This window comes from Patagioenas fasciata, chromosome 4 (genome assembly GCF_037038585.1).
Source record: "Patagioenas fasciata isolate bPatFas1 chromosome 4, bPatFas1.hap1, whole genome shotgun sequence".
Classification (NCBI taxonomy): Eukaryota; Metazoa; Chordata; class Aves; order Columbiformes; family Columbidae; genus Patagioenas; species Patagioenas fasciata.
In genome coordinates this window covers 68736832-68763138 of record NC_092523.1, presented here as the reverse complement: position 1 = coordinate 68763138, position 26307 = coordinate 68736832, and the positions used below count along the sequence as shown (strand labels likewise).

Below are 26307 nucleotides of genomic sequence, written 5' to 3'. Positions count from 1 at the left end.
TGGGTCCTTCTTAAGAGGAGACACGGCTGCTGGATGCCATCTGTCTCCTGTGTCTGAAACCGGAGAGGAAATTGAGTATGTTACATGCAGTGTTTACTTGGTCCAGCGATTTTCTGAAAGATGGACCTATTATGTCTGCATGCTACATTTGAGATACTTGGGCGCAGCAAGTCCAGCTCTCTCAAGTGCTGAATGTACTCTGCTTGTCTAAGCTGGCTGTCCTGCTCGGCTGCAACAGGTATTGCCCCAGCCTGGCCCCAGGAAGGCTTTGCACTGTTTGTCCAGATGTGTCTGTGCAACGTCTGTGCAGTTTGGACAGCTGGCTCTGTTAAATGAGGTACTTCAGCTGGGTTCTGTGCAATCTGTTAAAATGTGACGTTTCCGTGTGTCTTGCGCATGGCTGGTTGTCATAATGCTGCGTGACGCGTGGTCAAAACGGCACAGCCTCCAGCCCACGTCTGACTTGTATCTAATGAGGTTTGGAAGATGGGCAAAGTCTAGGTGTAATTTCTGGGCAGAGGAGCTGAAGAAAATAACACGATAACAGATATTTGGCGTTGCATCCTGTTCTCTCCCGAGATCTATTGTGAAGTTTGAATGGTTAGTGTTCCAATGAACGTGGCCCTTTTGTAAACCTGCTCTTTGATATTTGGCCAAAACTTTTTATAGCTATATTTTCACCCAGACTGGTGACCTTTTGCTTTTCCAGAGAAAAGCAGTTGGTTGGTTTGTTTGTTTTACAAAGCAATCTTGCATGTAATTCCTAAGGGGAATTGCTTATTTTTATTCCTTTACTTGACTCCCCTTCTTTGTCTCTAATACAATGTATCTGCTAAATTTATTGGGGAGGATGCCGTCAACTACTTTGCAGGGGATGGCCCTTCCTGCTCCCTCCCACCACTCCTTTTTCTGAATCTCTTGTAGCATCGAAGCTTTTCAGGGTTGTAGCGCAGGATGCTGCACGCTAGAGGAGATGGAGGTTATTGATGGCATCTACTTTCTACCTTCTACTTACTCAGCCGGCTAGAAACAGAGTGACACATTTTGCTAATTTCAGGAGGCTTTTGCTCAGGGTTATGTAAACAGGGGAGTTGTAGTTCTGTTTTCTGTCCAACAAACAGGTTATCTGAGTTTACAAAATAAATAACAAGAAAAATTACGTAGTTTCTATGTGCTTGTAGTGGTTTTGGAAGCATCGCTTTAGTCTTGCTCCTTACCGCTTTTAGTATTTGGCTGTTTAAAACCAAAACTAAGGCAAAAACTCACCGGTAGTGACAAAAGCCACCTTAGATTTTCAGAAAATTTAGATCTGCAAAAGTTAAACCCCCTGGAATTCAGACGAGACACACTAATTGTTGTAAACATGATGAAGCAATATTTAAAAACAAACAAACAAAACCAGCAAACCCCAAACCCACTCATGACAGTGTTTAAGGACGTTAACACTGAGCAAACATGGTACAGATGATATGCACTATACTGCTCTGAAATATTATTTGCATTGGTTAGGAGCTCCAACTGTGGTGAGGAAAAAAAGGTTAGAAAACATTCTGGACACTTTATTTGCTGTTACTTAAGATCTTGGGCTGAAGGAATCTTTTTTTTTTTCGGTTGGCAGTAATTACAAAAATATACACTGTTCTCAGAGCTCTGACTTCACCTCAGCTTGATTTAACTTCTTGTATCACCCTGTCGATGCTTTTGTACCTCTCCCTGTGCTTGACGTGCTTAAGCTTAGTTTGTCATCTGAGTCAATTACGTCAAAATATTTTCCAATTGAAGTTTCCTTTTCCCTTCAGCTCTTGACTGTGGCAGCTCAAACAGATTAATGAGGCTTGGAAAGGCCGGCTGCTTTTCTTTGTGAAGAACTGTCATTGAATTTTGGGGAGACAGTTTAGCCTTCTGATGGGGATTCAGTGAGCAGAAGCATGAAATAAGAAAGCTGCATGACTGTGACTAGCTAAGTGAAACGTTTTACATGAAAACGAAGCAGTATTGTGGTTTTATGAGAAACTCTGCAAACATTTGATAAAACTTCCAAAAAGATCCATAGTAATACACTTACAGTAACTTATTAGTTAATTAGCAGATGGTGAAACTAACTGTATTTGAAAACTTCTTGTTGAACTTTTTTTGCAAGGGATAATAATTTAAGATACTTTAATGAACTCATTTAATCCTGCAGCTATCTTCATGTTTTACTCATCCATTCTTACTATAAGCTTCCCAAAAGTGAGTGTGTAGGCAAACAGTGATTCAAAGATAATCCCGTCTCTGTTTCTTTGTCCTTTCTCAATACCTTTGCAAGATTAATTTTTATTAGCACTTAGTTTTCCTCTCTCTCTTCAAGTTACCAAAAATTTCTGAGCAGTCAGGATACGGTAAAAGTAGCAATTGCGCAATGAGGTGTTGCTGGAGGGGCGAAGTGTCAGCAGCCAAATACGGTTTGCAGTGCGGATGGCTGATTTTGTGTCTTTTTGCTGAGTGATTTTTTGATCTCACATTGATAGTGCCCTGGCGGTACCAAGCCTGGTCCCAGGCACAGCAGTGGGTGGCAGCATTTTAACCAGTAGAGAACAGGAGTGGGTGCTGAAAATCCAGGATAAATGGGAATCACTTGCAAAGGGATTTGTCTGCGGACACGGTTGGTGGGCGAGACGAGTTACTTTTAGATCTGTTTCAACTCTGCTGCAGTATAGTTTTGCCTCCGACTTGATACTGCTGTGCCCGTGCTGCCACAGCACCTCGTAGGCATGCAGAATTCTGGTGGATTTGGGTGGCAGCTGAAGGGCCTCTCTGGAGGCACTGTTGCATGCGGTAAATTTAATTCAGTGTTTCTGGTCAGTTCACATGCCACACTACAAATACTGGCTTCTGCCTTGTGTAAAGAACACTGAAAAGATTGTCATTAAAGTTTGCTCATCAAGGCAAATGGCGAACAAGTGAATTCTGAGGCGTACCAATAAAGAAAAAACGTACATTATATTTGCCTTTGCAGTTTAGTTTTGCTGCTTTTAGCAACTTTACTGCAAGGATTGACGATAGCAATTTTTTGCCAGCTTACTCCTTTGGATACTTTGGAGCCCACAAACACCTGTTGAAATCTAAGTTTTTAGAACATCAGACAGGTGTCAACAAGTTTTTAAGGCCTTCTGGAATGCAGAGCAGAGGGAGAGGAAGTGATTAAAATGTTGCATGGTGCTCAGCCTGGGGTTTACATCAGCAGAGAAGCTGGGAGTGATGCAGATTAAATTATTAAACAGCGCTGAAGGAGAGGAAGTAGGCTTTATTCTTAATAAGCAAGTATAATGCATTTTCTAAGCAAGTATTTCTCTGTGTAGCGTAACCAATTACAAAATCACACATGTACAACCTTTGCATTAGGAATAGCCTTACTGTTAAAATAAAGGAACTCTCACTGTTTATCTTGTTAGCTCTCTTTCCTACAGCTGGCCTGAGGTGTATTTTGCTTTGGTTTGTTTCTGGTGGGATGGGATGGCGTTTTGCTGCTGAGATTACAGTATCAAAAGGCTAAGTAACTAATTGTATGCTGTCAGAGAATGGTTTGGGTTGGAAGGGACCTTGAAAGGTGATCTGTCCGGGCCCCTGCAGTGAGCAGGGACATCCTCAACTGGATCAGGTTGCTCAGAGCCCTGTCCAGCCTGGCCTGGGATGTCTCCAGGGATGGGGCATTCGGAGTCTCTTCCGAATCAGTTAATGTTGTGATAGTAGATCATCTCACATGCATTGTCATAGAACTGGAAAGAAATTTAAAAAAAAAAAAAAAAAGAAAGAAAAAGGAAGCCAAAATTGTAGTTTTAACTCCATGAAAGAGGTATTGGTTGGGATGGGATCAGGCTTGGCTCCGACCTGGCTGTGTACCGACCTTGTGCAGTAGGATGAGAAATTAGCACAGCAGAGTGAGGTGGATTGCATCCATGAGGTAGATGCCTGTCTGTCCAAATCAGTCAGAGTGAATGTCTGACTCAAATGCAGATGTCTGAATGTGGGCAATGAACATTGCCTTACGTACACATTTGGAACAGCTGAAAACTAATTTGGGCACCCCCTGTCTTTTTTCCTTTTTTTGAGATTCGAAGTGCAGATCTCAGTTTCTAGCTACTTAATTTTAAATTAGGTATTAATTATGACTGATATTTTAATGTCTTATTTCTACTTTGAACATGTCAAAGAAGGAATTGTACACTAGATACATAGAAAGAATAATCTGTAGGATGTCATGTAAATTCTCTAAATAATTTGATGAAAAAAAAAAAATGAATGAATCGTACACTATGGTTAACATAGTTTAGTGCATCTGTGTCAGAGAGCCCAGAACTTGCATGTGAGGTTATGGCAGGATTTTGAAGAGAGTAGACAGAGCTGTATGCTGGAGAAATCTGGAGCCATATCCATCTGGCTCAGTAAGCATAAATGCAGAACTTACCTGATTGTCAAAACAGTAAAAAATATATATATATATATATATATAGAGGGAAGTCACTAACTAACTTTCCTATTAGTTGAAAGTTGCTTGCCTGGTGTTTTCAGGCAGAAAAAATCCACAAGTGGTTTTAAGCACTGCTTAGGAAAATTACTGATACTCTTTAACTTCAGGGGTACCAGATGTTTCTCTTGCAGTTTAAAAACACTTTGAGAACCTCTGTCACAACCATGTGTACATAAGCTTATCGCGTGTTGCAGCCTGTATACAGGAATTTTATCTTTTGTGCAGTTAATCTTTAAAGAGCTTATTTGGATAATATTTTAAATCTAAGGAATTTTCTTCTCACTTTTTTATGTTAAAAAAAAAAAAAATCAACGTAAGAGAAAAATCCACGCCCAATCCAGACCATAAACAATTGGAAGGTTTCATGATACATGGGGAATGTATCATGTAAACAAGAATGGGATAGTCTTTAACCAGAGCGTACCTGGAAACGATCTCTGCTTTGAGACTGAAGAAATACAACTCCGCAGTATACAGTGGACCTGAATTGGCAGATTTTATACTGTTAGTCTGGATTGTAGCTCACAAATGGTAAGCTTATATGCAAGGCTGAGCTACAACTACTTCTGCCAACTTCCTCCTCCAAATGTTTTGCTGGTTTTGGAGTCACTGTGCAAATGACCAGAAGGAACAGGTTGTATTTCTTCATGTCCCTTCATATGGAAGATTGCTTGTTGCAGAAGAGAACAGAGCGATGCATCGTTAGCCGGAACCATTTGTTACCAGCACCTCGTGGTCAGTATATCAACAGTTGTGAACAGCTTTTAAAGGAATCGTTGTGCTCACCTCTGGGCCAAAACTGAGGTTTCAATAAATGTCAACTCGCCGACTAAGTCGAGTCCACGTAATTTGATTTTTAAAGCATTAGAAAAGCATTGAAAAAATAATGAGAAAGAACCCCACACCTCCTGGTATTTCTTGAGTGGCCTCCAACTTAAAGGCAAACTTCTTAGAAAGAGAAGGTGAGATTTGTGGAAAATTAGAAAGTGTGTCACCTGTCAGCAGGTGGTGGCCTGTAGGCTGCTGGTGATTCAGATGTGCTTTTCAAAAGAGCTGCCACCAGTGTCAGCCGGAGGACAGCCCGTGTCCAGACAGGGTAAGGCAGAGGTTCAGCACAGACCAGAGCCAACTCAATGCAGTTTCTACATCCAGCTTCTTTGAACATTTCTAGTTTATGTGTTGTGGTTTTAAGTGTTTGCATGTGATGAAATGTATACTAATTCCTCCTGTTCTGTGTGATCTTTCTCTTACTTTGGAGTCTTTTCCTATACTGCCATATATAATAAGAGTTACAAGCTGCTTGCAATAAAAGCTGTGGTTCTGAATGGCAGTTTTGGTATTGCTCATGAGTGGTGAACTAGGAGAGCTTCAAATCAACTTCCATGAAAGTTCTTCATGAAGAGGCACAGGTCATTAATTCACAAGCAGTCTTTCACCTGGAGTAGCTACTTAATGACAGGAAAAATGGAGAAAAAACCTCATGTCAAAGCTTACAGCAAAACCATGAATTCAAAATAATTCTCTTTGGAAACATTTTAAACAGTATTTATTGCTTTGATGTTGCCTTGATCATATTTTAATGCTTAATTAAAAATAAATCTCCAAGCATCTGAAATTACATTGTACCTTAAAGCTCAAAGGCAGTAGTTTGGGGTTTAAGTATTTTTTTGCTCAGACAAAAGAAAACAAGATGTCAGGCTATTTGATGTAGTGTCGTGCTAGAGGAGTTGGCACTGATGTGTGTGATGTTGGCTTCCACAAGAATGCTGATGTGAACAAGGATTACTTGTGAGAAGAAGGGCATGAAAGAGAAGGTCCACAGGCTCTGAGAAGTTAGTAAAAGAAATCTATAATTGTGGGTAGAATCTGCAGACGTTTCTCAGTGTATCAACTGGGTTTAAGAAAAAGCTAGACAGAAAGAAGACAGTGCTCGTTCCTTAAGGGTTTGTTAGGCCCACGCTATCAGATTCCTCATCTGCGCTGAATGTGATGAATGGCAAGGGCCCGGAGCAGCTGGATCGTGTCTTTGAGCCACAGGCCTCTTCTGCACAGACTGCTGCATGCTCCTCACCTTCAGTGGCCACAGTGAATAGTAGGAAAAGGCTTTGTATTGCTCTCACCTTTGTTTTTCCTTCTCTCTTTCCTGTGTTCTTCATCAGTTATGTGTCTGGGTAATTCTGTTTCCGCCCAGGTACCCAGCAGACTCCAATACTGAAGTTGCTGAAAGCCTGCAGGCAATGTTTTAACTTTAGCTACCGCAGCAGTTGTTTTAATGGGGGGGATGTTGATGAAAGGAAGCAATGCGAATTGTATCATTTCCATTTCCTACTAGCAAGGCACATGGTACTCTTCTTCCAGCCCTCACGCAGCTGGTTTTACCTGTGTACTACAACAGGTCTGGCTACTGGACTGTCTCACCTGGTTCTTTTCGTAATGGACAACTCTTTGAAAAAAGATAAATAAACAGGAATAGTGGCATGGCCTGGATGCTTTGCTGATATCACATAACGCGTGCTTCCCTTTTTAGAGTATACATTCTTCCCCATACGTATGCACAGGTTTTTTCCAATGGTGACAGTGTCAAGATCAAGTCAGTGCTTTAACTGTTGTTGCAGGATTGAAAATTAGTGTGGAGAGGGGAGACTGCAAAAACCAGCGTGGTTTCTTTCTAGAGTAATGAATCGGTGTTCTACCCATCTGGGTACAAAGTCCAGACGGTCCTGTTCAAAGAGCAGCTGTCGCGGAAGCGCTGTCACTGCTAACGTAGAAATGTGTGTCTGCCACACATTGTTATTTCTTGCATACCCAGGGTTTAAAGCTGCCCTGCTGCCCTGAGCTGAGCATTACCTGAAGGTATTCGCAGCTGTGGAGCATAGGAAGGTTGTTCACTTTTCTGACTGTGAAGAAGGATGTAGTTTCTGCTGGTGAAATTATGAGGACACCTGTTCCCTGGAAAATAGATTTAACCCACTGATTATTTTAATTCAGGGCAGGGGATAGTAATTGTTGGTCGTGGCTGCAGGTCAATGTTGATGCAAACCAGGCTGAAGTCAATGAGTTGTTACCAATCCCAGGAGGATCTTAGTCCCATTAGGAAGGATTATTTAAGCGGCCTATCCTGCGGGATATAGCAGAACTGAAAATGCTCTGAGAATTCTCCATTGTTTTACTTTTTGTAGTTGTTAAGTACTTGTTTGAGACTCAAGTGTTGACCCCATGGTCCCCGGGCTGTTCCTGGTGGACAGGGCTGTGAGTGTAACCAGCCCCGCAGCAGCTGGCACTGGTGATGCTGCTTGGCAGAGGGGAGAAGGAATGTGAATGAGCTCAGACACTGAACAGCCTTCTCGCTGGGCATGGGGTGCCTCATGGATGGGTTTCAGGTGTGCTGCTGTGGCAGCTGCTTCTTTCTGGACCTGCAAGCCCTCAAATTCGAAGAAGTGCTGTTAAGCATTGGTTTAAGTCACTGTTTTGGTGCTGGGCTACCCAGGATGCATGTTGAGTGCAAGCAAATGCTTTTGGGCTGATTTGCAGCCCTCTTGTTGCTGCAGTTGAGCCAATAGATTTTTAAGAACCCCGAAGTGTTTATTTTTTTGCTGAATTCTGTTTCTCATGGGAGAAGTATTATGGTAAGAGGACTAACCTACGTGCATAGTTACATGCATGCACAGTGCTATAACAAATGGAGAAAAAACTTGATACAGGTAGAAGGTAAGTCTAAAAATACACAAATAAGACTTGCAAGTGACAAATGATAAAAATTCATTGTAAAAGAGCATCAGTAATGTATCACAGCCAAGTTGTCTCAGTCATTTCATATGCAAATGTAATATGCTTTTAAAACTTCTTTTTTTTTTTTAAATTTTGCAGGGACCTGAGCTGATGAATAAATATGTTGGTGAGTCTGAACGAGCAGTGAGAGAGGTGAGAAAGGGCAAACCATACATAATGTTATATATTAAGCTTTCTTGGCATTCACATTCTTCTCTGCTTACAAGATTACCTTTAAACTTTCAAAAAAACCTTCTTCTGGTTTAAGTTTGAAAAAGAAAAGAAAAAAAGCAGAGTGGATATTTTGTGTTGTTTCATTTTTTCCTGTACCAGCCTAGTAATGCATGTCAAATTTGGGATCCAGTAGCAGCTTTCAGTATAAGTCTGTATTGTGCAGTGTCATGAATACCTTCTAAAAGATGTGGGGTTTTTATTATTATTACAAAAAAAAGAAGGCCACAAGGCTTACTTCTGTTCTGTGACACTCTGTAGTTTTTGAGGTGTGCAGGGGGTGATGGCATTCTGTAAAACTTTTCCATTCTTTAAAATTGAGTGTTCCATTGATGTTTTTCTAGATCTTTCGGAAAGCCAGAGCAGTGTCTCCTTCAATACTTTTCTTTGATGAAATAGATGCCTTGGCAGTTGAAAGAGGAAAGTAAGTAATCATATCACAAAAATCACAGATGTTATTTTCTGATTAATTACTCTTACTTTGTGCAATTACAAGTATATTACCTTTCTATAATTATTTTATTAAATATATTTACATGCAGAAGCGTTGAACTTGTGACTTCCACCTAAGCATTCTCAGTGTGGCACCAACAGGAAAGCTGATGGAGTTCGTTCTCATGTCATTAATAGGAAGGATTCTACTAATTCTCGTGCCCTTTGGATCTTTTCTGTGGTTTTAGCTTGCATTTATTTCCAGTAACTGACTCCTTTATTTTCCCAGGGTTGTTGCACTGGCCTAGAATAGTGTCTTCATCAAGCAAATATTATGATCATATGCTATATAATATTGGATTTTCCAAGGAGACAACTCATATGCCTATATTTACCTTATGCCTAAATACTTACCATTTATGCCTAAATGCTTACATTTAAGCATTTCACCAGAGAGGGGAAAGGCTTCATGAAAAGACTGGGGAACACTTATATCCTTTCATGTGTGACATTAATAAGGTATTCTTGTGCAAGCAGCTAACAATGTTTTTTATTATACTGCTTTGCGATGGTTATGAGAGACATTTCTCTTGTCTGGAGAAGGATTATAGCAGGTTTTAGTTGCTATTACAGCTTTTAAAACTTGACAGGGTGTGTAAGTGGTCTTTCTTGGGGGGATACCCTGTTATGAAATACTAATACTTGTTGTGAGCAAGTGCTTTTTTTTCTGCTTTGTTTTGTGTGAAAAACTATCAAATATGTGCATGTAGAAAGTAGTTGTCCATTTTAAAGGCACATCACAACTTCATCATTTTTCTGGAAAGGAAGCTACCTCAACATCCCTACAGATTCCTTTGTATGTCAAAGGGGCCATTTGTATCTCCAGGAGAGGATAAAAGGTGTCATTCTGACGTTTCAGCAACACAAATGGTTTCTGTAACAGGAGGTGGCATCACGTGCAGCATAGAGCTGCCCTGTGAAGCTGCTAAGAAATGAACCCATTTTTCTGTAGAAAATGCAAAGTTTGATAGATATTTTCATCAGCATCCTTCTCATATGCAATGTATGCAACGGTGAAATTTGTAAACTTCCTAGAAATGCTAAACACCCTGAAACACCTGTCTGCTTATTGCAGTACACAAGTTGCAAAAATGTGTGCTGGAATCAAGCCAATAGGAAAAAAAAAAAATCACAATTCTTAATGTGCTTAGCTTTCAGAAACACTGCTTTATCAAGGTAAAACCTTTTGGAAGAATAAGGCATAGTGCATTTTAATCCACCTCCTCACACGGTGCTCTAGAGGTGTTGAGTTTATTTGTTTTATTCTATTAGAGAGTAAACAACCCAATTTTACCTTACCTGGAACTGGCTGTGGGGGGTAGGAGGCCTGGCACAGCTTGCTGAAGAATGTGTTATGACCTGCTGCAGTCATGTTGTGCTGGAGACATCTGGTTTTGGAGCTTTAAAAAGAACAGGGTGGGACACACAAATATTTCATTGTCAAATCTGAACCAGATGGGAGGTAAATTATGTAGCAGAGTTCTCATAAAATTCATCTGAAATTAAATGGTGTAGGAAACCAGACAAGGCACTTATTAGAAACTGCCTTTTTTTACAGGCTGACTTTGCACAGTAGGAATTTGCAAATGCATTAGAGATGCTAACGATTTGTGGCCTCTGGAGATCCATTTCCTGCACTGTTACTAACCATACTGGTTTTCAAGGAAACACCTGTTTATATTGTCTCCCCATTCCCTCTGTTGGTTGCATTGGTTTTCCCTGCCTTGGCAGTGAGAAACACTCTGTGATACAGCTTTGTAAAAGCTTATCCTCTTGGTTTAAATCCTTGTAAGGATCCTGTGGGTTTTGTGCAGAATGCGCTTGTATCCCAGATCTCCCGGGTAGGTAACATCTCCTGATCCTTACAGGACACGTCCAGAAACACAGAGAAGCCTGAACTGTTAAGTTGTGAGAGTAGTTTTATCCACAGTTCAGATCTGAAATGCAGATGTGAAATAACATTGAGTAACTGCTTAATGCTTTTGCTTTTCAGAGCACTTTGTTGAGTATTAACCCGTTATTACTTATTTAGATTTGACTAGAACATGTGGGTTTAAACACAAGTTTTGCTCCCAACCCTCTATAGATATCACTAAACAATCCCTTCTTATCAGCAGCAGCATACAAATTAATAGACTTGGTAATTAATTATGATACAGATAGATGAAGAAAGCTAAGAAATTTTCTTATTTGCACCATGCAATATAATGTCTCCTTTGCACCGTGTTGTGGGTTTTCTATCACTGCACAAGCCCTTACTCCATGGCAAACACTGTAGCTGCATTCAGATATGCCACAGTGTTTTATTTATTATACATTTCCAAGCCATAACTCTGTAATTTTAATACATCTAACACTATCAAATGTAACTGTCTTGTGTAGCAGGTTTTTTAATAAAAGGTATTTCTGTTCATTTATTAGTTACAGGAAATAATACTTTGAAGTCAGCAAAAATTATATAAATTGACATTGTTCAGTGTCGAAATGTATTATTTCTGAAAATATTATTTCTCATCCAACCTGCTTAGAACTTTCATATGTTTTATATAGATGAACTAAGATCCTGGGTTGCTTTTGTTCTTGGGTTGTTCCCCTGCTATTTTACTTGTAGACAATAAAGTAATACATTTTAATCAAAAGACAAAATTGGGCTGGGACAAAATTCACAAAAATGTAATCCTGTACTTAAAATAGTTCAGTGTAAGGAGCAGTTGCTCAGCAGAGAGGCCCGAGTATCCTTGATGCAAAGAGATGAAAGGGTGATTCTGAATGGACCTGGCTTTCCAATGTGGTAGTGAAGATAATGTGAGCTATATTGATTTCTGCATTTTGTTCTGTTGCATTGTGCTGCTTCTAGCACTCTTGGAAGATTTTTTTCCCGCTCAGTCTGGTTTATGTTGAGATGTTAGAGGAATCTTAGAGAGAATCAAAAATAAGAGATTAGGGGCTGAATGGGCTGACTATAAAGCAAAAGGGAGGCATTCACAACTGGTTCTAAAGAACAGATGATAAACCTATAGAAGAAACACTGGGAGAAAATAGAGGTGTCACGATGAATTTTGAGTAAGAAAAAATGATTGACATAGGTAAGACTTCTGTAAATCAGAAAGGCTTTTGGTAGAGAATTCTCCTTCACTGTGAATTAGTCACATGGGAGGAGCTCTGGCATCTTACCACTTGACATCGTTCAAACAGAACTGATGTTTCATGGATTACCATGCAGCGAGGAACAGTCGTGCACCAGAAGAGGTGAGCTGTGTGATGCACTAAACCTTTCCCACTGCTCTGTGGTTCTAATTGGCATTTTCTTCCACAAGTGGGTTATGGCTTTATTTCCGCCCCTCCTTGCTTTTGAAAATTGACATTCTGACTCTTTGTAGGAGAGGCTGTGCTGAAGTGAGACCCACAGGACTGGTACCAGATTACAGCAGCACATGAGGAAAAAAGTTTGCCTGGAAGTAATCCCTTCCCTGGTCAAAGCTTGAGACGCTTTACAAATTGCACAGCTGCAAAGAGTTATGGGTATTTGTTATCCCTTGGTATCCTGATGATGTAAAACCTAATTCTTCTGGCTGTTAGAGGTTGCCAAGAGGGAAATGGCTCGGTAATTAGACTTGAAAGTGATGAATGAACGTGGTTCTGTGTAAATGCAGCAGACAGTCTGTTTGCTGAACTTAAGAAATCTCTGTGCTTTGGAAATGGGATGTTGTTTATATAAGTAGGATTTTTAGGATTTTTGGGCAAGAGACTTATTTGTTCCTTTTCTTGTTTTTAAGAAGCAAAGCATTTTCCCCTTCAACTGCAAATCTTTGTAATGTAAGATGGGAAATGTTGTAGACTGATGTGAAAGACACTGATAAATTCTATTTTCAAGGTGGGAGGGGGAAAGACAAGGCGCAAAAATCGGTACCTTGCATTTGACTTGCGAAGGTCAAATTAAGTTGGCAAATGAATAATGCTAACTCTTGGAGTGAGGGTAGGAGTGACAAAGTAAAGGGACTTTGGTACCAGCTGCCTCGCACTACGATGTGATGGTGCCTTTCCAGGAGGTATGTTTTCCTGTAGACTGGGGGTGGAGGATAGGTACATTCCTAAGCCACAGTTAAAATGCTCATAATGTCTGAAACGTACTGTTTTCCCTTTAAAATATTTGCAGTCTTAGTTTTTGAGGTGCTCAGGCTGCTAAATGAAGCTGTGAAAAACAGCAGCTTCTCTTCTGCAGTGTTTGCCATTTTTGCTTTCAACAGGCACTGTGATAAAGCTGCTGTTTTTAAAACAGACTCTCTGTCTTTCTGGAATATTTTAGCACATATTTACACTGTACACTTGAACACACAGTCCCATTTTTCTGTCTGTGCAAATGCCCTTGTGTAATCCACAGCCTCTGTCAGGAAGGAGGTCAGCCTGTTGTGTCCCATGAAACCTACGAGCTGGGACAGAGCAAAGTGGCATTAGGTAGGACAGAGGTTCTCAGTGGAAAACTACCTTGCACATGATAAATCACTAGGGGTAGGGCTAAAGGAGATACTGTCACCCTAATGTTACTGATACAAAGGCAAAAAAGAGTGAAAAAAGCATACATGGAAGAAATGGAGTATTCTGCACCATACTTGTTTTGTTCTAGCAGCTGGCTCAGTGAGGCAAGGAGCTTGGCTTTTCTGGCTTATGTTGGCACTGGTTGTCCCTGAATTGGGGAACATCAGCTGGTTCCCTGCAATATCTGAGCTGTGCTTGTGTGCGATGGAGCACTGAGAAATTAAAAACTTTTGTGATTGCTGTCTGAGTTCTTTAAAGTTTTGAAATTTGATATCCAAATAGAAATATTCTCTGGGGAAAAACAAAAACGAGCTGCATGTCCAGTGCCAGCGTTCTATTTTAGACTAGCAAGGAGTGGTGAAGAAATAAAGTTTTGAAACAATTTAGTTGGACAGTGAAGCTTGTGATTTGCTTTGGAATAGCAATTCTAACAAATAGCATTACTCATAAGTTGTGTGTATATAAGATAAATGTCTGCAATCCCTTTAATTCTAAAACAGAGTCATTAACACTTCTTGTCTAGCCAGAATCCTTTATCACAGTGTGCTTTAAATCTGTATTTCCTTTTTGTTTCAAAAAAATAAATTTGTAACTTTGCCACCCTGTGTTATAATTTGGATATTTGAAGTCAGTAGGCATTTATATTGGCATCAGTGGAAGCACAACGGGATCTGTAAACCCTTTTCTTGCAGTCATTTAATTGCATGGCTGGATATACAGGGTTGAGAGCGAGTGATCAAGTGTGTTAACGTAGGCAAGGTGTTCTGTGGGGCTTGGCAGTGCTGTGGCAAAGTTGACCTGCAACAAGATGCTTCAGCCAAAAACATTAATTTGAGCTTCTCTCTGGGCACATATAGTGACCACTTCAGTTCCTGGTAGGGCGTTGGCTATGAAAGAAGGTCAGCTCACCCACACTAAATGTAATTGTAACTGAAACTTATAAATGAGTGTGCCCTTATGGCCAAGAAGGCCAGTGTTACCTGGGGTGCATTAAGAGGAGTGTGACCAGCAGGTGGAGGGAGGCTCTCCTGCCCCTGGTGAGGCCGTATCTGGAGTTCTGTGTCCAGTTCTGGGCTCCCCGGTTTAAGAAAGACAGAGAACTGCTGGAGGGAGTCCAGCAAAGGGATATGAAGATGATTAGGGACTTAAAGCACCTTTCTTATGAGGAGAGACTGAGAGAGCTGGGTCTGTTCAGCCTGGAGAAGAGAAGGATGAGAGGGGATCTCATCAATGTTTATAAATATCTCACGGGTGGGTGTCAAGAGGATGGGACCAGACTCCTTTCAGTGGTACCCAACAGCAGGATGAGAGGCAACGGGCACAGACTGAAACACAGGAGGTTCCATCTGAATATGAGGAGAAACTTCTTTCCTTTGAGGGTGCCAGAGCCCTGGAACAGGCTGCCCAGAGAGATTGTGGAGTCTCCTTCTGTGGAGACATTCAAGACCCACCTGGACACATTCCTGTGCAATCTAATCTAGGTGAACCTGCTTTAGTAAGTGGGTTGGACTAGATGATCTCCAGGGGTCCCTTCCAACCCTAACCATTCTGTGATTCTGTGAAACTTATTCCACGTGGAGGTTAACCTCTCATATTTAAATATTGTTATAATGAAATGAAATCCAGTGTAGTTACTTCTATGTCTGTAATATATCCAACTGAAACTGTACTTGCTTCCCTAGTAGACATGATTGACTACAGTTTTCAACTTGATTAACTTCTAGGAATGTGCAGAGCAGAAATGCTGAGGAAAACAGAAAGAAAGGAAATGAGAATTTTTCTGTACATCGGTTATATTTTTGCATTTTTTTTTAAGGCAATGTCAGTGTTAACAGAATAGGAGAACTCCTGATGTTAGCATCCTTCCTATTTCAGCTGGATGATGTCAGGGCCAGATGAAAGCAAGGTCTAACGTCCATCTTTCTTGGACATACATCTGGAACTGGTTGCAGGCAGGTGGAAATGAACGATGGATCACCATCTAGGTACTTAAGGATTTGGAGATGTGCCTGGGGAAAGCATCTGTAAGAAAGCCTGTTGATTCCAAACCCATCTCAAACTGGCTCCTTTCCTCCTTTTCTCTCCTTTCACTGTGTTTCCTTTTTTGGGCCTGCTTCACTAGCTTCTGGAAGCTGCAATAACAAAAAATTTGGGCAAATGGAAGAGTCTGGTTGTATGACTGTGCAGATCATTAGGATGTTTCTGCAGTGGTCTATAGGCCATTTGTTTCAGTCATCTGCTGAGATCTGAGCACTGTTCCCTGTTTTCATAAAGCTCATCTTCTCTCTTTAGGAAGCTTACTTAAAAGTTGGAGGCCACTCAATGGAGCTCTTTCATTTTTCTGTGCTTTTCTTAAAACCCAAATGCCATGAACCACACTTAGTTGGCAAATTGACAATTGGCAAAACACCATTTTTGCCTGGAGGTGACCATAAAGCTAAATATATTATAGAAGGGGAATCTCCAGAGGAAACCTGGGAAAGTCTGGAAAATTCAGATTCCCGTCCTATAATACTCTAATTTTGCTCTTGCAGGAACAGGGAAGATCTGAAACAATATAGTGGATAATAGCTGATACAGATGCGTATAGAATACAAGAGTATCTTATTGTAGGGTGCTGATGGAGGGAAGGGTTCAGGATTATCTTCTTTAAGAGATTTTCTGATGACACAGGCAGGAAAATTCCCTGCTATGGGCAGTGTTTCTTAGCACTGAAGAGTGTGATATGTTTGTTTGTTTGGTTTTTTAATGAATAGCCAAAATATTTAACTAAAAACATGCAAGATTTGTATGCTGTGTATCTCTCCTGGACTTTTAAATAACATCCAAGCCTGTAGTATCTGTAGTGATCTGAATTAATAATATGCACTGAAGTCATACGCTACATGTACCTTAAGTTAATTTGGCCCAGTGCTTTAGTAATGATTGTTGATGCCTAGATGTGCTTGCTATGCCTTTTTGTTTTATGAATTACCTCTGTTGTGAATGTATATACATAGAGGAATCAATTAGTAATTGTGGATGACAGTTTTGCAGCTCAAAACAGGAGTTGTGCTTGTAAGCAGAAATAAGTATATGATGGAAAAAGGCGGTGTGTTTTTGAGGAGGAGAGGGAAAACTGCTGTAGGAAAAAACAGTGATATTGTGCTGCTTATCTAAGCATGCATGTCCCTGTAAACCTAGAATATTTAGTTAAGTTTGGGTTTTGAAGCCCCAGTCACATGCAAGAGAAACAAAGTTCAAAGTTAAGGTGAAGGCGTGCTCTTTAGATATAAGAATATTATGACTGAATTAGTATTTCAGCAGGGGATATCTGTGTAGAAGAGCCTGCTTTTTCTAGCTGGCATGGCAGTGTCCATTCCGTTGGACAAAATATCACACTGATAATTTTTGAATGAAATTCAGTATCTGAGAAGATACTGCCATTATTATTATTTTTCTGGTGATGCTATTGGAGTAGATTGTTTTTTCTTCCCAATCGCTGTGCAAAACCTTGAACTGCCAATGCTATAATTCACCAGACTTTGTGAGGGAAGGGAATAAAACAGTGTGAGGGTTAATTACGATCACGGCAGTTGGGCTGAAAAGACAGACTTGGCAGGTACTCCTTGCTGACAGGTTACCCCTGCAAAGCCCTGACTGAAATGTCAGACTCAATAAAAATCCTTCAGACTGTGTGAGCGAGGAGACCGTCGCGTGGGAGTGAGCTGGCAGGGGGCTTTGGTATTTCAGGAACCTTTTACCTTGGTAGTTTGTGCAGAAGTGGAGAGTACTGCCAGAAAGGTCTATTTCTACCCGTATTAATTTTTTTGATACCAACCCTTTTGTCGTATCAATGGGTTTTACATTTGTTTTGATATGAAATTATTTCCAGATATTCCAGTAAAATAATTATTTGAGATGATATCACGTCCACAAGTATTTTTAAAACCTGTAAATTTTGATTACGATTGCAATTCTTTTGTTGGGGAGGGGGGGGGAAATAATAAAGGCAGCTTTTATCTGTATGTAAATCTTGCCTGATGTGACATTTTGGAAAAGAAGGTGGGCTGTCCTCCCTTCTCACAAAACCCACGTTATAGATTTCAGCTGTGTGGAGATTAATCCCTCTGCAGTAATTTATCCTGGAGACTTGTCCCAGGTCTGCCTCTTCGACCTCGCGGATCTGCCTGAGGCAGGGTCATCTGTGCAGAAGCACGGCTTCTCTGCAGAGGGGCCCTCCCAGGCTTCCTTCTGGTTTTGTAGCTTCACAGTTGCTGTGGATCCCAGAGTGCTCAAAATATTCTTGTGTGAATATTTCCTGCATTTTCTGTGTCTATGGTTTAGCAGCATAACTCAATTAAGGTCCTGATTCTGAAGCGAAAGTGTTAGACAGGTTTCAGGACATTTATGTTAGGGTTGGGATGGCAAGTCACTGGTTCCTCTCTACAGGATAGTGATTGAGACTTGAATACATTTTCCAGTGAAAATGACATCAGGTGCTCTGAAAAAACATTAATTCCATTGGCTTTGGAAGTGTTCCAGGCTGCCAGAGGATGCAAGCGTACATTTGCCCTAGCTCGCAGTGGTGATGCTTACCAAATTTCATCATGAGGTGAAACTGTAATGACTGCATTCTCAGACTGCTTCTAGTTTTCAAATATTAAAAACTCTGTTAGATAAAGGGAGGTGGAGGGGAAGAAGGAAAGGAAGTTAAACAAGTAAAAATGTTCAAAACAAGAAGTCAGTTGCTGTCAAAAAAGTGCCTATAGCAAGCAGGGTAACAGATTTAAAATCTGGTGATTTCATACATCTGGTTATGTCCAGAAACAGAATCTCCTTGGCTTGAAGAACTGTATCAGCTGATGGACTGTCTGTACTCCTTGATGCAGTCATAGCATGAGGCTGCAGTTGCTTTTGTGTCCTCAGAAAGAAGTATGAGTGTGGCTAACGCTGTTGAAGTGGAAATGTCGGTGCCCACTGAGATGTGAATCCAGTTGATTAGAACAGGCATTGGATAAGGCCGAAGGAGATAAGAAAATGTGCTATGGAGAACCCTTGCCTGCTATACTGAACTTGGAGCTGGGGCTCATGGTGTCTCAGTTCTTTCAGATAAATCCAGAATTAATTCAGATTAATTGCAAGACTTTGGCAGACCATAGAATAAAAGGGGTTTTTTTTTTGGGCCAAATGTGTATTGGAAGTGCCTTTAGGCTAAAGTAAAATACCAAGAATGAATTTTCTTTCCCATATTCACCGTTTAATCCATTGATAGTCTTACCTGACAGTCTCTTGCCATTCAGGAATCTTCTCTGATGGTCAAGCAAACTGGCTGTGCTGGAGCACGTGTGTGCTTGGTCTGAGGTTTGTTGGGACTCTTGCAGGATTAGCTGAAATATCACATAGGGGAGGATATCTGTCTCTAAGTAATGTAATAAACTAGTAAGCAAAGACATTTGTTGCCTTTAAAACTCCTTCATTGAGGATTTTAAGGAAAGAGGGGTTGGCAAGAAGATTACAATAACACATAGCCTACAGACTGATGTATTTCATTAAGGCAACACAAGAGATTACTTGAAATTCTCAGGCCCTTACAGAGCAGCCAGACTCCTCTTTGCTCACACTTTTTTTATGTTGAAGTTCAAGGTATTTCTGGTTAGGGCACGGCTCTCGCATCCGCAGGCCTGCGCACACATGGCCCTGTGTGGATTATGTGAGGGGCTTAATTCTGACTGCCTGGATTTGCAGGCAGCGCGTTGACAGGAAATTAGTTTGTACCAGGACGTGCCTTTTGAGGACTATTTCCATGCCGTTGTGATGAGGACATCAACGTGTGGAGGTCAGGTTGGGGGGGTGGGGGGGCAGAGGCAGCCTCTTGGCTGGAAGTTGGCTTTGGCAATGCCTCCATGGGACTGGAGGGCTAATCATGATTTGTTTCCCTGGCTGCTGTTTGCGTCAAAAGTCCAGGCAGCCTTAGTGAACGTTGCCATGTTAATTTGAAACCCTTGCTGGGAAATCATGGGAAAATGGAGAAACGCATACTTGCGTGTCACCCTTCAGATTAACAGCTTAGGCAGCACTAGGCCTCTCAGAGCGTGTGGTGCAGCTCCGATGTAAACCTGTGGATTTTTATAGGGTATCCTGTTAAGCCAAAAGTTAATTTGCTGGAGACTCTGTGCTAAATAGGGTGCATCACATGACAGCTTAGTGAACGGTGTAAATAAAAGCACTGAAAGTGAAAATTCCTGATGTCACAGGTCCCAGACACCTCTTCATTTGATACTGCTTTTATTACTGATAATTTTTACCTGTGTGGTTGCAACACTTTTTAACAAATAATAAGAAAAGCCCTAAAAATTCACCCCTTCATTCTTTGAGGGCTATTATGCCATCAGCGATAGCTTAACTGCAGTTCTCTGATTATGCCCTAATGGTGTGAAAGTGTTTCCCCTGTAACCATGGACGTTTTCTTTAGAATAAACTTGTCTAATTTTTTTTTTTTTTTTTTGTTAAAGTATGAAGCTTGTAAAAGAAATATTTATATTGGAGAAAGATGTAATATCCATTCTAGCCACCATATTTCTTCTTAGTTTCATTAAAAAACAAGTTTGGCATCTCCTCCAAAGACATCTAACTTCAGATCATCTCATATTATGTTGACATTTTGGTCCCAGACTTACAATTTTCTTTTTCCTTTGCTTAGCATTTTCTTGTGTGCAGTCCATTGGGTATAGAGTCAAGTAAATGTGAAACTTATGCAAGATGGGAGGCCTGGATTCCTACTGAGACTAGCTTATATTACAAAGTTGATTTTAATTTCCTTTAAGTTCTGTGTCCTTTGAAAAGCATTTACTGTCCTTGTCCAACACCTCAAGTGTTTTATCATGTTCAGCTCTCTGTAAGTCAATGGGACTGTGACCCATGGGTATGGTAGAAATGCTCTGGTATCCCTTGGGAGTTTGTAACGTGGCTGCAGCAAACCGAGAAGCTGACAACTAGCTAACCCAAGTCCCTTCTCTAATATTTCTTAGCAACCTGAATATTCTGTTAGCCAACACTTATTATAGCTCCTCAAAGATATTTTCCAGACTAGGTCTGATAAGTGAACTGTTTTGCACTGGAAAATTACAGAACCAGTTGTAGAATAGGAAAGTTAGAGAAGTTGTGAGGAGGAAATCTGTACCACAGCAATGGGGTCATTTCGGCTGCTTTGCCCCTGGGATGTTTAGGAAGCACTTGGGTTGCAGGCGTGCTGGTGGTGGATGGCTGGGCTGCAGCAGTGTGTGTGTGTAATAACTATGCAACTATACATCTGTATTCTCTATTGGAAATAGCTGGAGTGCTTCAATTTTAAAATCCAATATTTATTTTTGGAAACTAGTGTTCAGCTGGATAATTGTACAGTATTTGTGTGTGTAGGTGCCTGTATATGTGTATAAACACTTAAGAGTACTTTCAAAAAAGGAGTTTCAAAAAAACTTTTGATATTTAGAAAATTATCCTAATCCTACATAGAGCTGGGGTGACAGAAGACAAAAAATGTGTGTTGTAGGAAGAAACCTGGCCTCATTTTGAGTTTCAGACTGCTTTAGTGTGAAGTTAGTTAGATCTGGAGGAATCGGAGAGATTAATTTTTTTGAACTGTATTGAAAATACAACAAGTTGGGTGGGAGAGTTGATCTGCTTGGGAGTCAAAAGGCTCTACAGAGGGATCTGGACCAGCTGGATCATTGGGCTGAGGCCAGTTGCATGAGGTTCAACAAGGCCAAGTGCCAGGTCCTGCACTTGGGTCACAACAACCCCAGGCAGCACTACAGGCTCAGGGAAGAGTGGCTGGAAAGTGCCTGGGAGAAAATGACCTGGGGGTGTTGGTTGACAGCAGCTGAACAGGAGCCAGCATGTGCCCAGGTGGCCAAAAAGGCCAACAGCATCCTGGCTTGTATCAGGAATAGTGTGGCCAGCAGGACTAGAGAAGTGATTGTGCCACTGTACTCAGCACTGGTGAGGCCACACCTGGAATCCTGTGTCCTGTTTTGGGCCCCTTGCTACAGGAAAGACATTGAGGTTCTGGAGAGAGTGCAGAGGAGGTTACGAAGCTGGTGAGGGGCCTGGAGCACAAGTCTGATGAGGAGCAGCTGAGGGAACTGGGGCTGTTCAGCCTGGAGAAAAGGAGGCTGAGGGGTGACCTTATTGCTCTCTACAGCTACCTGAAAGGAGGGTGTAGCATGGAGGGGGTTGATCTCCTCTCCCTGGTAACAAGTGACAGGACAAGACGAAATGGCCTCAATTTGTGCCGGGGAGGTTTAGATCGCGTATTAGGGAAAAATTCTTCACAGAAAGGGTTGTCAGGCATTGGAACAGGCTGCCCAGAGAAGTGGTGGAGTCACCATCCCTGGAGGGGGAAGAATCTTAGGGACATGGTTTAGAGGTGGACTTGGCAGTTAGACTTGATGATCTTAAGGGTCTTTTCCAACATAAACGATTCAATGATTCTATGAAGAGTGCCCATTTTTGGGTAGAGAAATTAAGTCCTCTCATGTTCAGTAGAGGGGGGAATAGCCCTGGAAGTGCAGTCCCCTTAGTGAAGGATGATGTAGGAGGGTGTGTGCCATCCGTGAAAGAAGGTTGTGTCAAAAACAGTGAGACTTTTGGCATTTGCCAAGAGCAGGGCTCCTGGTTTCTGAGGAAGATGAGTAAACCCCTCATTTTTGGTGCTGTTTGCCAGTCCCTCCACCACTTTCCCCAGCCTGCTTCATCTTCCCTGCCCCTGCTCAGCAGAGGGAACTTTTTGGATAAGCCTGCACCAGCCCCCCTCCCCGTATTTATATAGAGCTGAGTGCTACAAGGAACACATACATCATTTGTGTAGTGATCTGCCAATATGTGAGTATATACACATAACTGTGACGGACTGAGCATCTCCTGTGTCTAGTAACCTTTCAAAAATAAAGTATGATGTGTGGTCACCTATTTTTAGTAGTATTTTCAGAAATAAAAACTCTATGTAGAATTAGAAGGATGTTTTAAAGAACACAACTATTCATGAGATTATTTATCACAACAGATCCGTTTGGTTTCAGTTTAATTTATGCAATGTCTTCCTCTTTGGTGTATGTGTGGATATGTGCACACACACATGTACATATCTGTGCCTACATATTTATGTGTCATAAATAATTGTCTAGGAAAAGGTGGTATGTTATTTGGTTATTATTTTTAAAATATTACAAGCTTTAATGAAATTTCTGCAATGTGTTTTGTTGCATATAGTTAAACACTATAAGCAATTTTTCCGTGAACTTCAAGGTTACCAGAGTGAATTCCACCTGGAGAAATAAAGGCTCAGGATGGTTTATGCCCTGTCTGTTTTGTTTTTTTCACATATTGGTGTTTTCAAAACTGGCATTTTCCCTTTCTCAGTCTTGTTTTTTTCCCCTCGTATATGGAAAATCAACCAAGCTAAAGGACTGACAATGCTATTGTGAGGCACTTGGTCAACACTCGATTTATTCTCATTTGATAGGGAGAACATAAAAATATAGAGCAACTCTTTAAAATACATAACTACCTAACTTTTTACACTGCGTAGGTTGATGTGAGCGCTCACATGGATGGTGCTAAAAGCTAAAGTTTGTCTGACTATTAAAGAAGCTGCATGAATTCATTTGTTTTCTTAAATGTTTATTCCAGACATTCACGTTGTATTAAAATCTTTACAACTTACATAGCATAATAGTAAGTAAAACCAAACAAACAAACATGAGTTGCTTTACTGAATACCAAGAAATCTTTTGAAGGGCTAATTCTTCAGTTTGCATTTACTTGCTTCCTCTGACTGATACTCTTTTACCTCAGGGACTGAAGGTGAAAATAAAAATCAGAAAGAATTAACATAAAAGGAAAAAAGATGGATCCCTATGAATTTAAAAGAACAGTGTATTCTTTCCTTTCTCCAATTTTCTAGGAAGGGAAGGCTCATGCTGTGACTTTTCTTTTCAATCAGCTCTTCAGGTGCTGGAAATGTAGCAGACCGTGTCTTGGCCCAGCTGTTAACGGAAATGGATGGGATAGAGCAGCTGAAGGACGTGACAATTTTGGCAGCTACAAACAGACCGGACATGATAGACAAGGTACGAATAGATGCACTGCTGTGTATCCTGTTCTCTTGGGAAGACCAGGTTCTGGAAGAATTAAATTATCTTCTACTCTCCAAACCCTTGTCTAATCAATTTAATGATTAAAAGTAGAAATGTGAAAATGAAGACAAGGCAAAGAAAAGGATTATGTCTATGGCTTTTTTTTCCCCTCCCTCTACAGAGTTTTTAATAGAAACAGAATGTTTTGTGATGGTCTTAAGTAGCTGTTTCCTAGAAGAAATTTTCCTTAAATCAAGCTCATTGAACTTATGCAACAACATTTCTGTCAAACTGCTTTTGTGGTTTTTGCTTCTGTTGTATTTGTTTATGCAGGAGTTTGCTGGAATTTGTTGGTTCCATTAGTTACTTCCTTTCAAAAGATTAAATACCTCCTTGGTGCCCTTAGCCTGCTGCCAGCAATACCGTTTCCAACTGTAAACAGTGCAATTTCTCCTTAGATCCTGCGGCAGCTTTGCTGTAGCAACAAGAACATTTCAAGTTTGTAAAAGCAGGAGGATTGTAACACTTACTGCAGAAAACCTCCAAACACAAAACCAACCCAGCAGCCCTCTAGAAAATCCACTTTAAAGCTGTCTACCACTGCTGTGTCTTCTCACAGCTAAGTGCGGTAGACAGACCAATCTGAAGTGATTTCTTTTAAGGTATATTTTGTAGTGTTGGTAAGGTTCTTTATTCCACAAATTTTCACCTTCACAACATTCATGAACTTGATGACAAATTAATGAAATTTATTTTCCTGATCTTTTAATGTTAACAAATTCTCCTGTTTTAAGATATTTCTGGAATAGTCTTTTCTGTTTGTCTTGGAGCATTCAGGCATAAAATACTTATGAAGTACACACTTTTAAAGTCAGGTTCATATACAGATGAAGTCTTGAGGGCAAAAAAAATAGTATTTTGGCACAGGCTCTTCCCTTTTGAGCTGAAGGAAGCCACACAGCTGACAGTGTCCTGACGGTGTCCTGTCCTGGGCTTGCTTAGTGCTTCCTTACACACTGTGTGCTTGCCATGGCAAAACAGAGCTAGCAAAGACTTTTCAGTAAAAGATGATAAAACTCATCACAGAAGAATACGCTTGCGCAAAATTGAAAATTTCAAGATTTCACTTCTGTCAAATTGATTTAATTTTTCTTTGGTAACTATTCTTTGGTTTCAGACTGAGTTAAATTTGAAGAAAAGTTTGCATGTGGAGCAGAAGGGAAATTTCCTTCTGGGTCAGTTCAACACTGGGCTGTGTTGTCTCCATCACTGCCTGAGAATTCAGTTCTCTGTCATTCTCCCTTCTGCTGGATTTCTTCTGGGCCCACAGTGAATGCTATTTTCTTATATTTCAGTTTTTATTTGAAAAATTGGCGTACTGGGGCAGTGTTTATTTGAAATATTGGCAACATTGAGGCAGTTCTACAGTGTGTTGAGGCTGCCACCCTCCAATATCTGCAACTTTTAGGTAGGACTGGTTACTAGACATATGCCAACTGTGCCTGCATCACTGATGCAAATCCAGATCTCTTAGCCTAGGACTGAAAGTTTTCATTTTAATCTGGTGGGTAAGAACTGGACATCTTTTATGCATCAGCATTTTATAGGGGTGGTCAACTTTTAAGAACTAACAGCATACTTGTGTTTAGGTTACAGCATTAGGCTTACATATTCTTTTCCCAGGTAAAGCTGATATTACTGACCATAAATGTAAAGAAAAGGAAAAGGTTGCATGACAGTGCTCCTCACAGGAGGAATTTTAGGATTTTATGGATAATTTAGATATTTTTAAAAACTGTTTTTAGTAAGATGGGGAAAATGGGGAAAAAAGTTCTGTTAACTTTGTAGAAAGAGTTCACTTACAGAAGAGCAGAGCAAAATGTCACCATTCTGGAGGAAGAGGGAGTTTGAACCGTGATTTAAAGGGACTAGAGAAGCCCATTGGAGTTGGTATTGCTTACACCATGTTCCATCCGGGCCAGACAGGCTGTATCAGGACACCATCCCCTCCTCGATCTGTGCAATATTTGCAGTGCCTTAGTTGTACTTTTTCTTCCCTGGAGTAAAGGAGATCAACACCAGAAAGTGTTTGTGTTGTGAACGTCACTTAATGGGAAATCTTTCAGTATGGGCCTTTAGTTTATGTTGTGATTGATCACTTTGAAAAGGTAGTATTTGTTAAATCAATTTAATGTTTTATATGGAAATACCAGTTCAGTTATGTATTATAATAAAAGCATGTCCTGTTTTCATAGATCTTAAGATGACTATACAGTAACTTTGAATGTATGAACTTTCTATATGGTATAAAGGTACAAGGCAGTCTGTGCTTCTTGGGACTGGGAACATGTCTGGTGTATTTTTTGCAATTGTCTTTTAGTATTTCAAACCAAGAATGTTGGAGGAATGCACTTTTTGGAACAATTTTGTAAGCATGTAATATAAAACTCAGTAATCCACTTAACATCTTCATTTATGTGGCTGCTTCTTAACTGACGAATATGATCAATCTTCTGTAAGCTGAAAACAGTATGTGAGAATATGGAATGTAAGGGTATTCCCCTGAGCATAGTAAAGACTTCATCATCCTTGCAAACACTACAGCATGTTGCTTTTGCATAATGAATAGATTTTGACTCAGACTTTATAAAGTTG

General features: G+C 40.5%; 1 protein-coding gene across 1 annotated transcript in view; it reads left to right on the top strand.

The window, feature by feature from the left end:
* AFG2A (AFG2 AAA ATPase homolog A) overlaps nucleotides 1-26307 on the top strand; it is a 200319-nt gene that overhangs the window by 37967 nt on the left and 136045 nt on the right. The window contains 3 exon segments of the mRNA XM_065837782.2: nucleotides 8378-8431; nucleotides 8854-8933; nucleotides 23520-23646. Of these exon segments, the coding sequence (XP_065693854.2) occupies nucleotides 8378-8431; nucleotides 8854-8933; nucleotides 23520-23646 (261 nt within the window).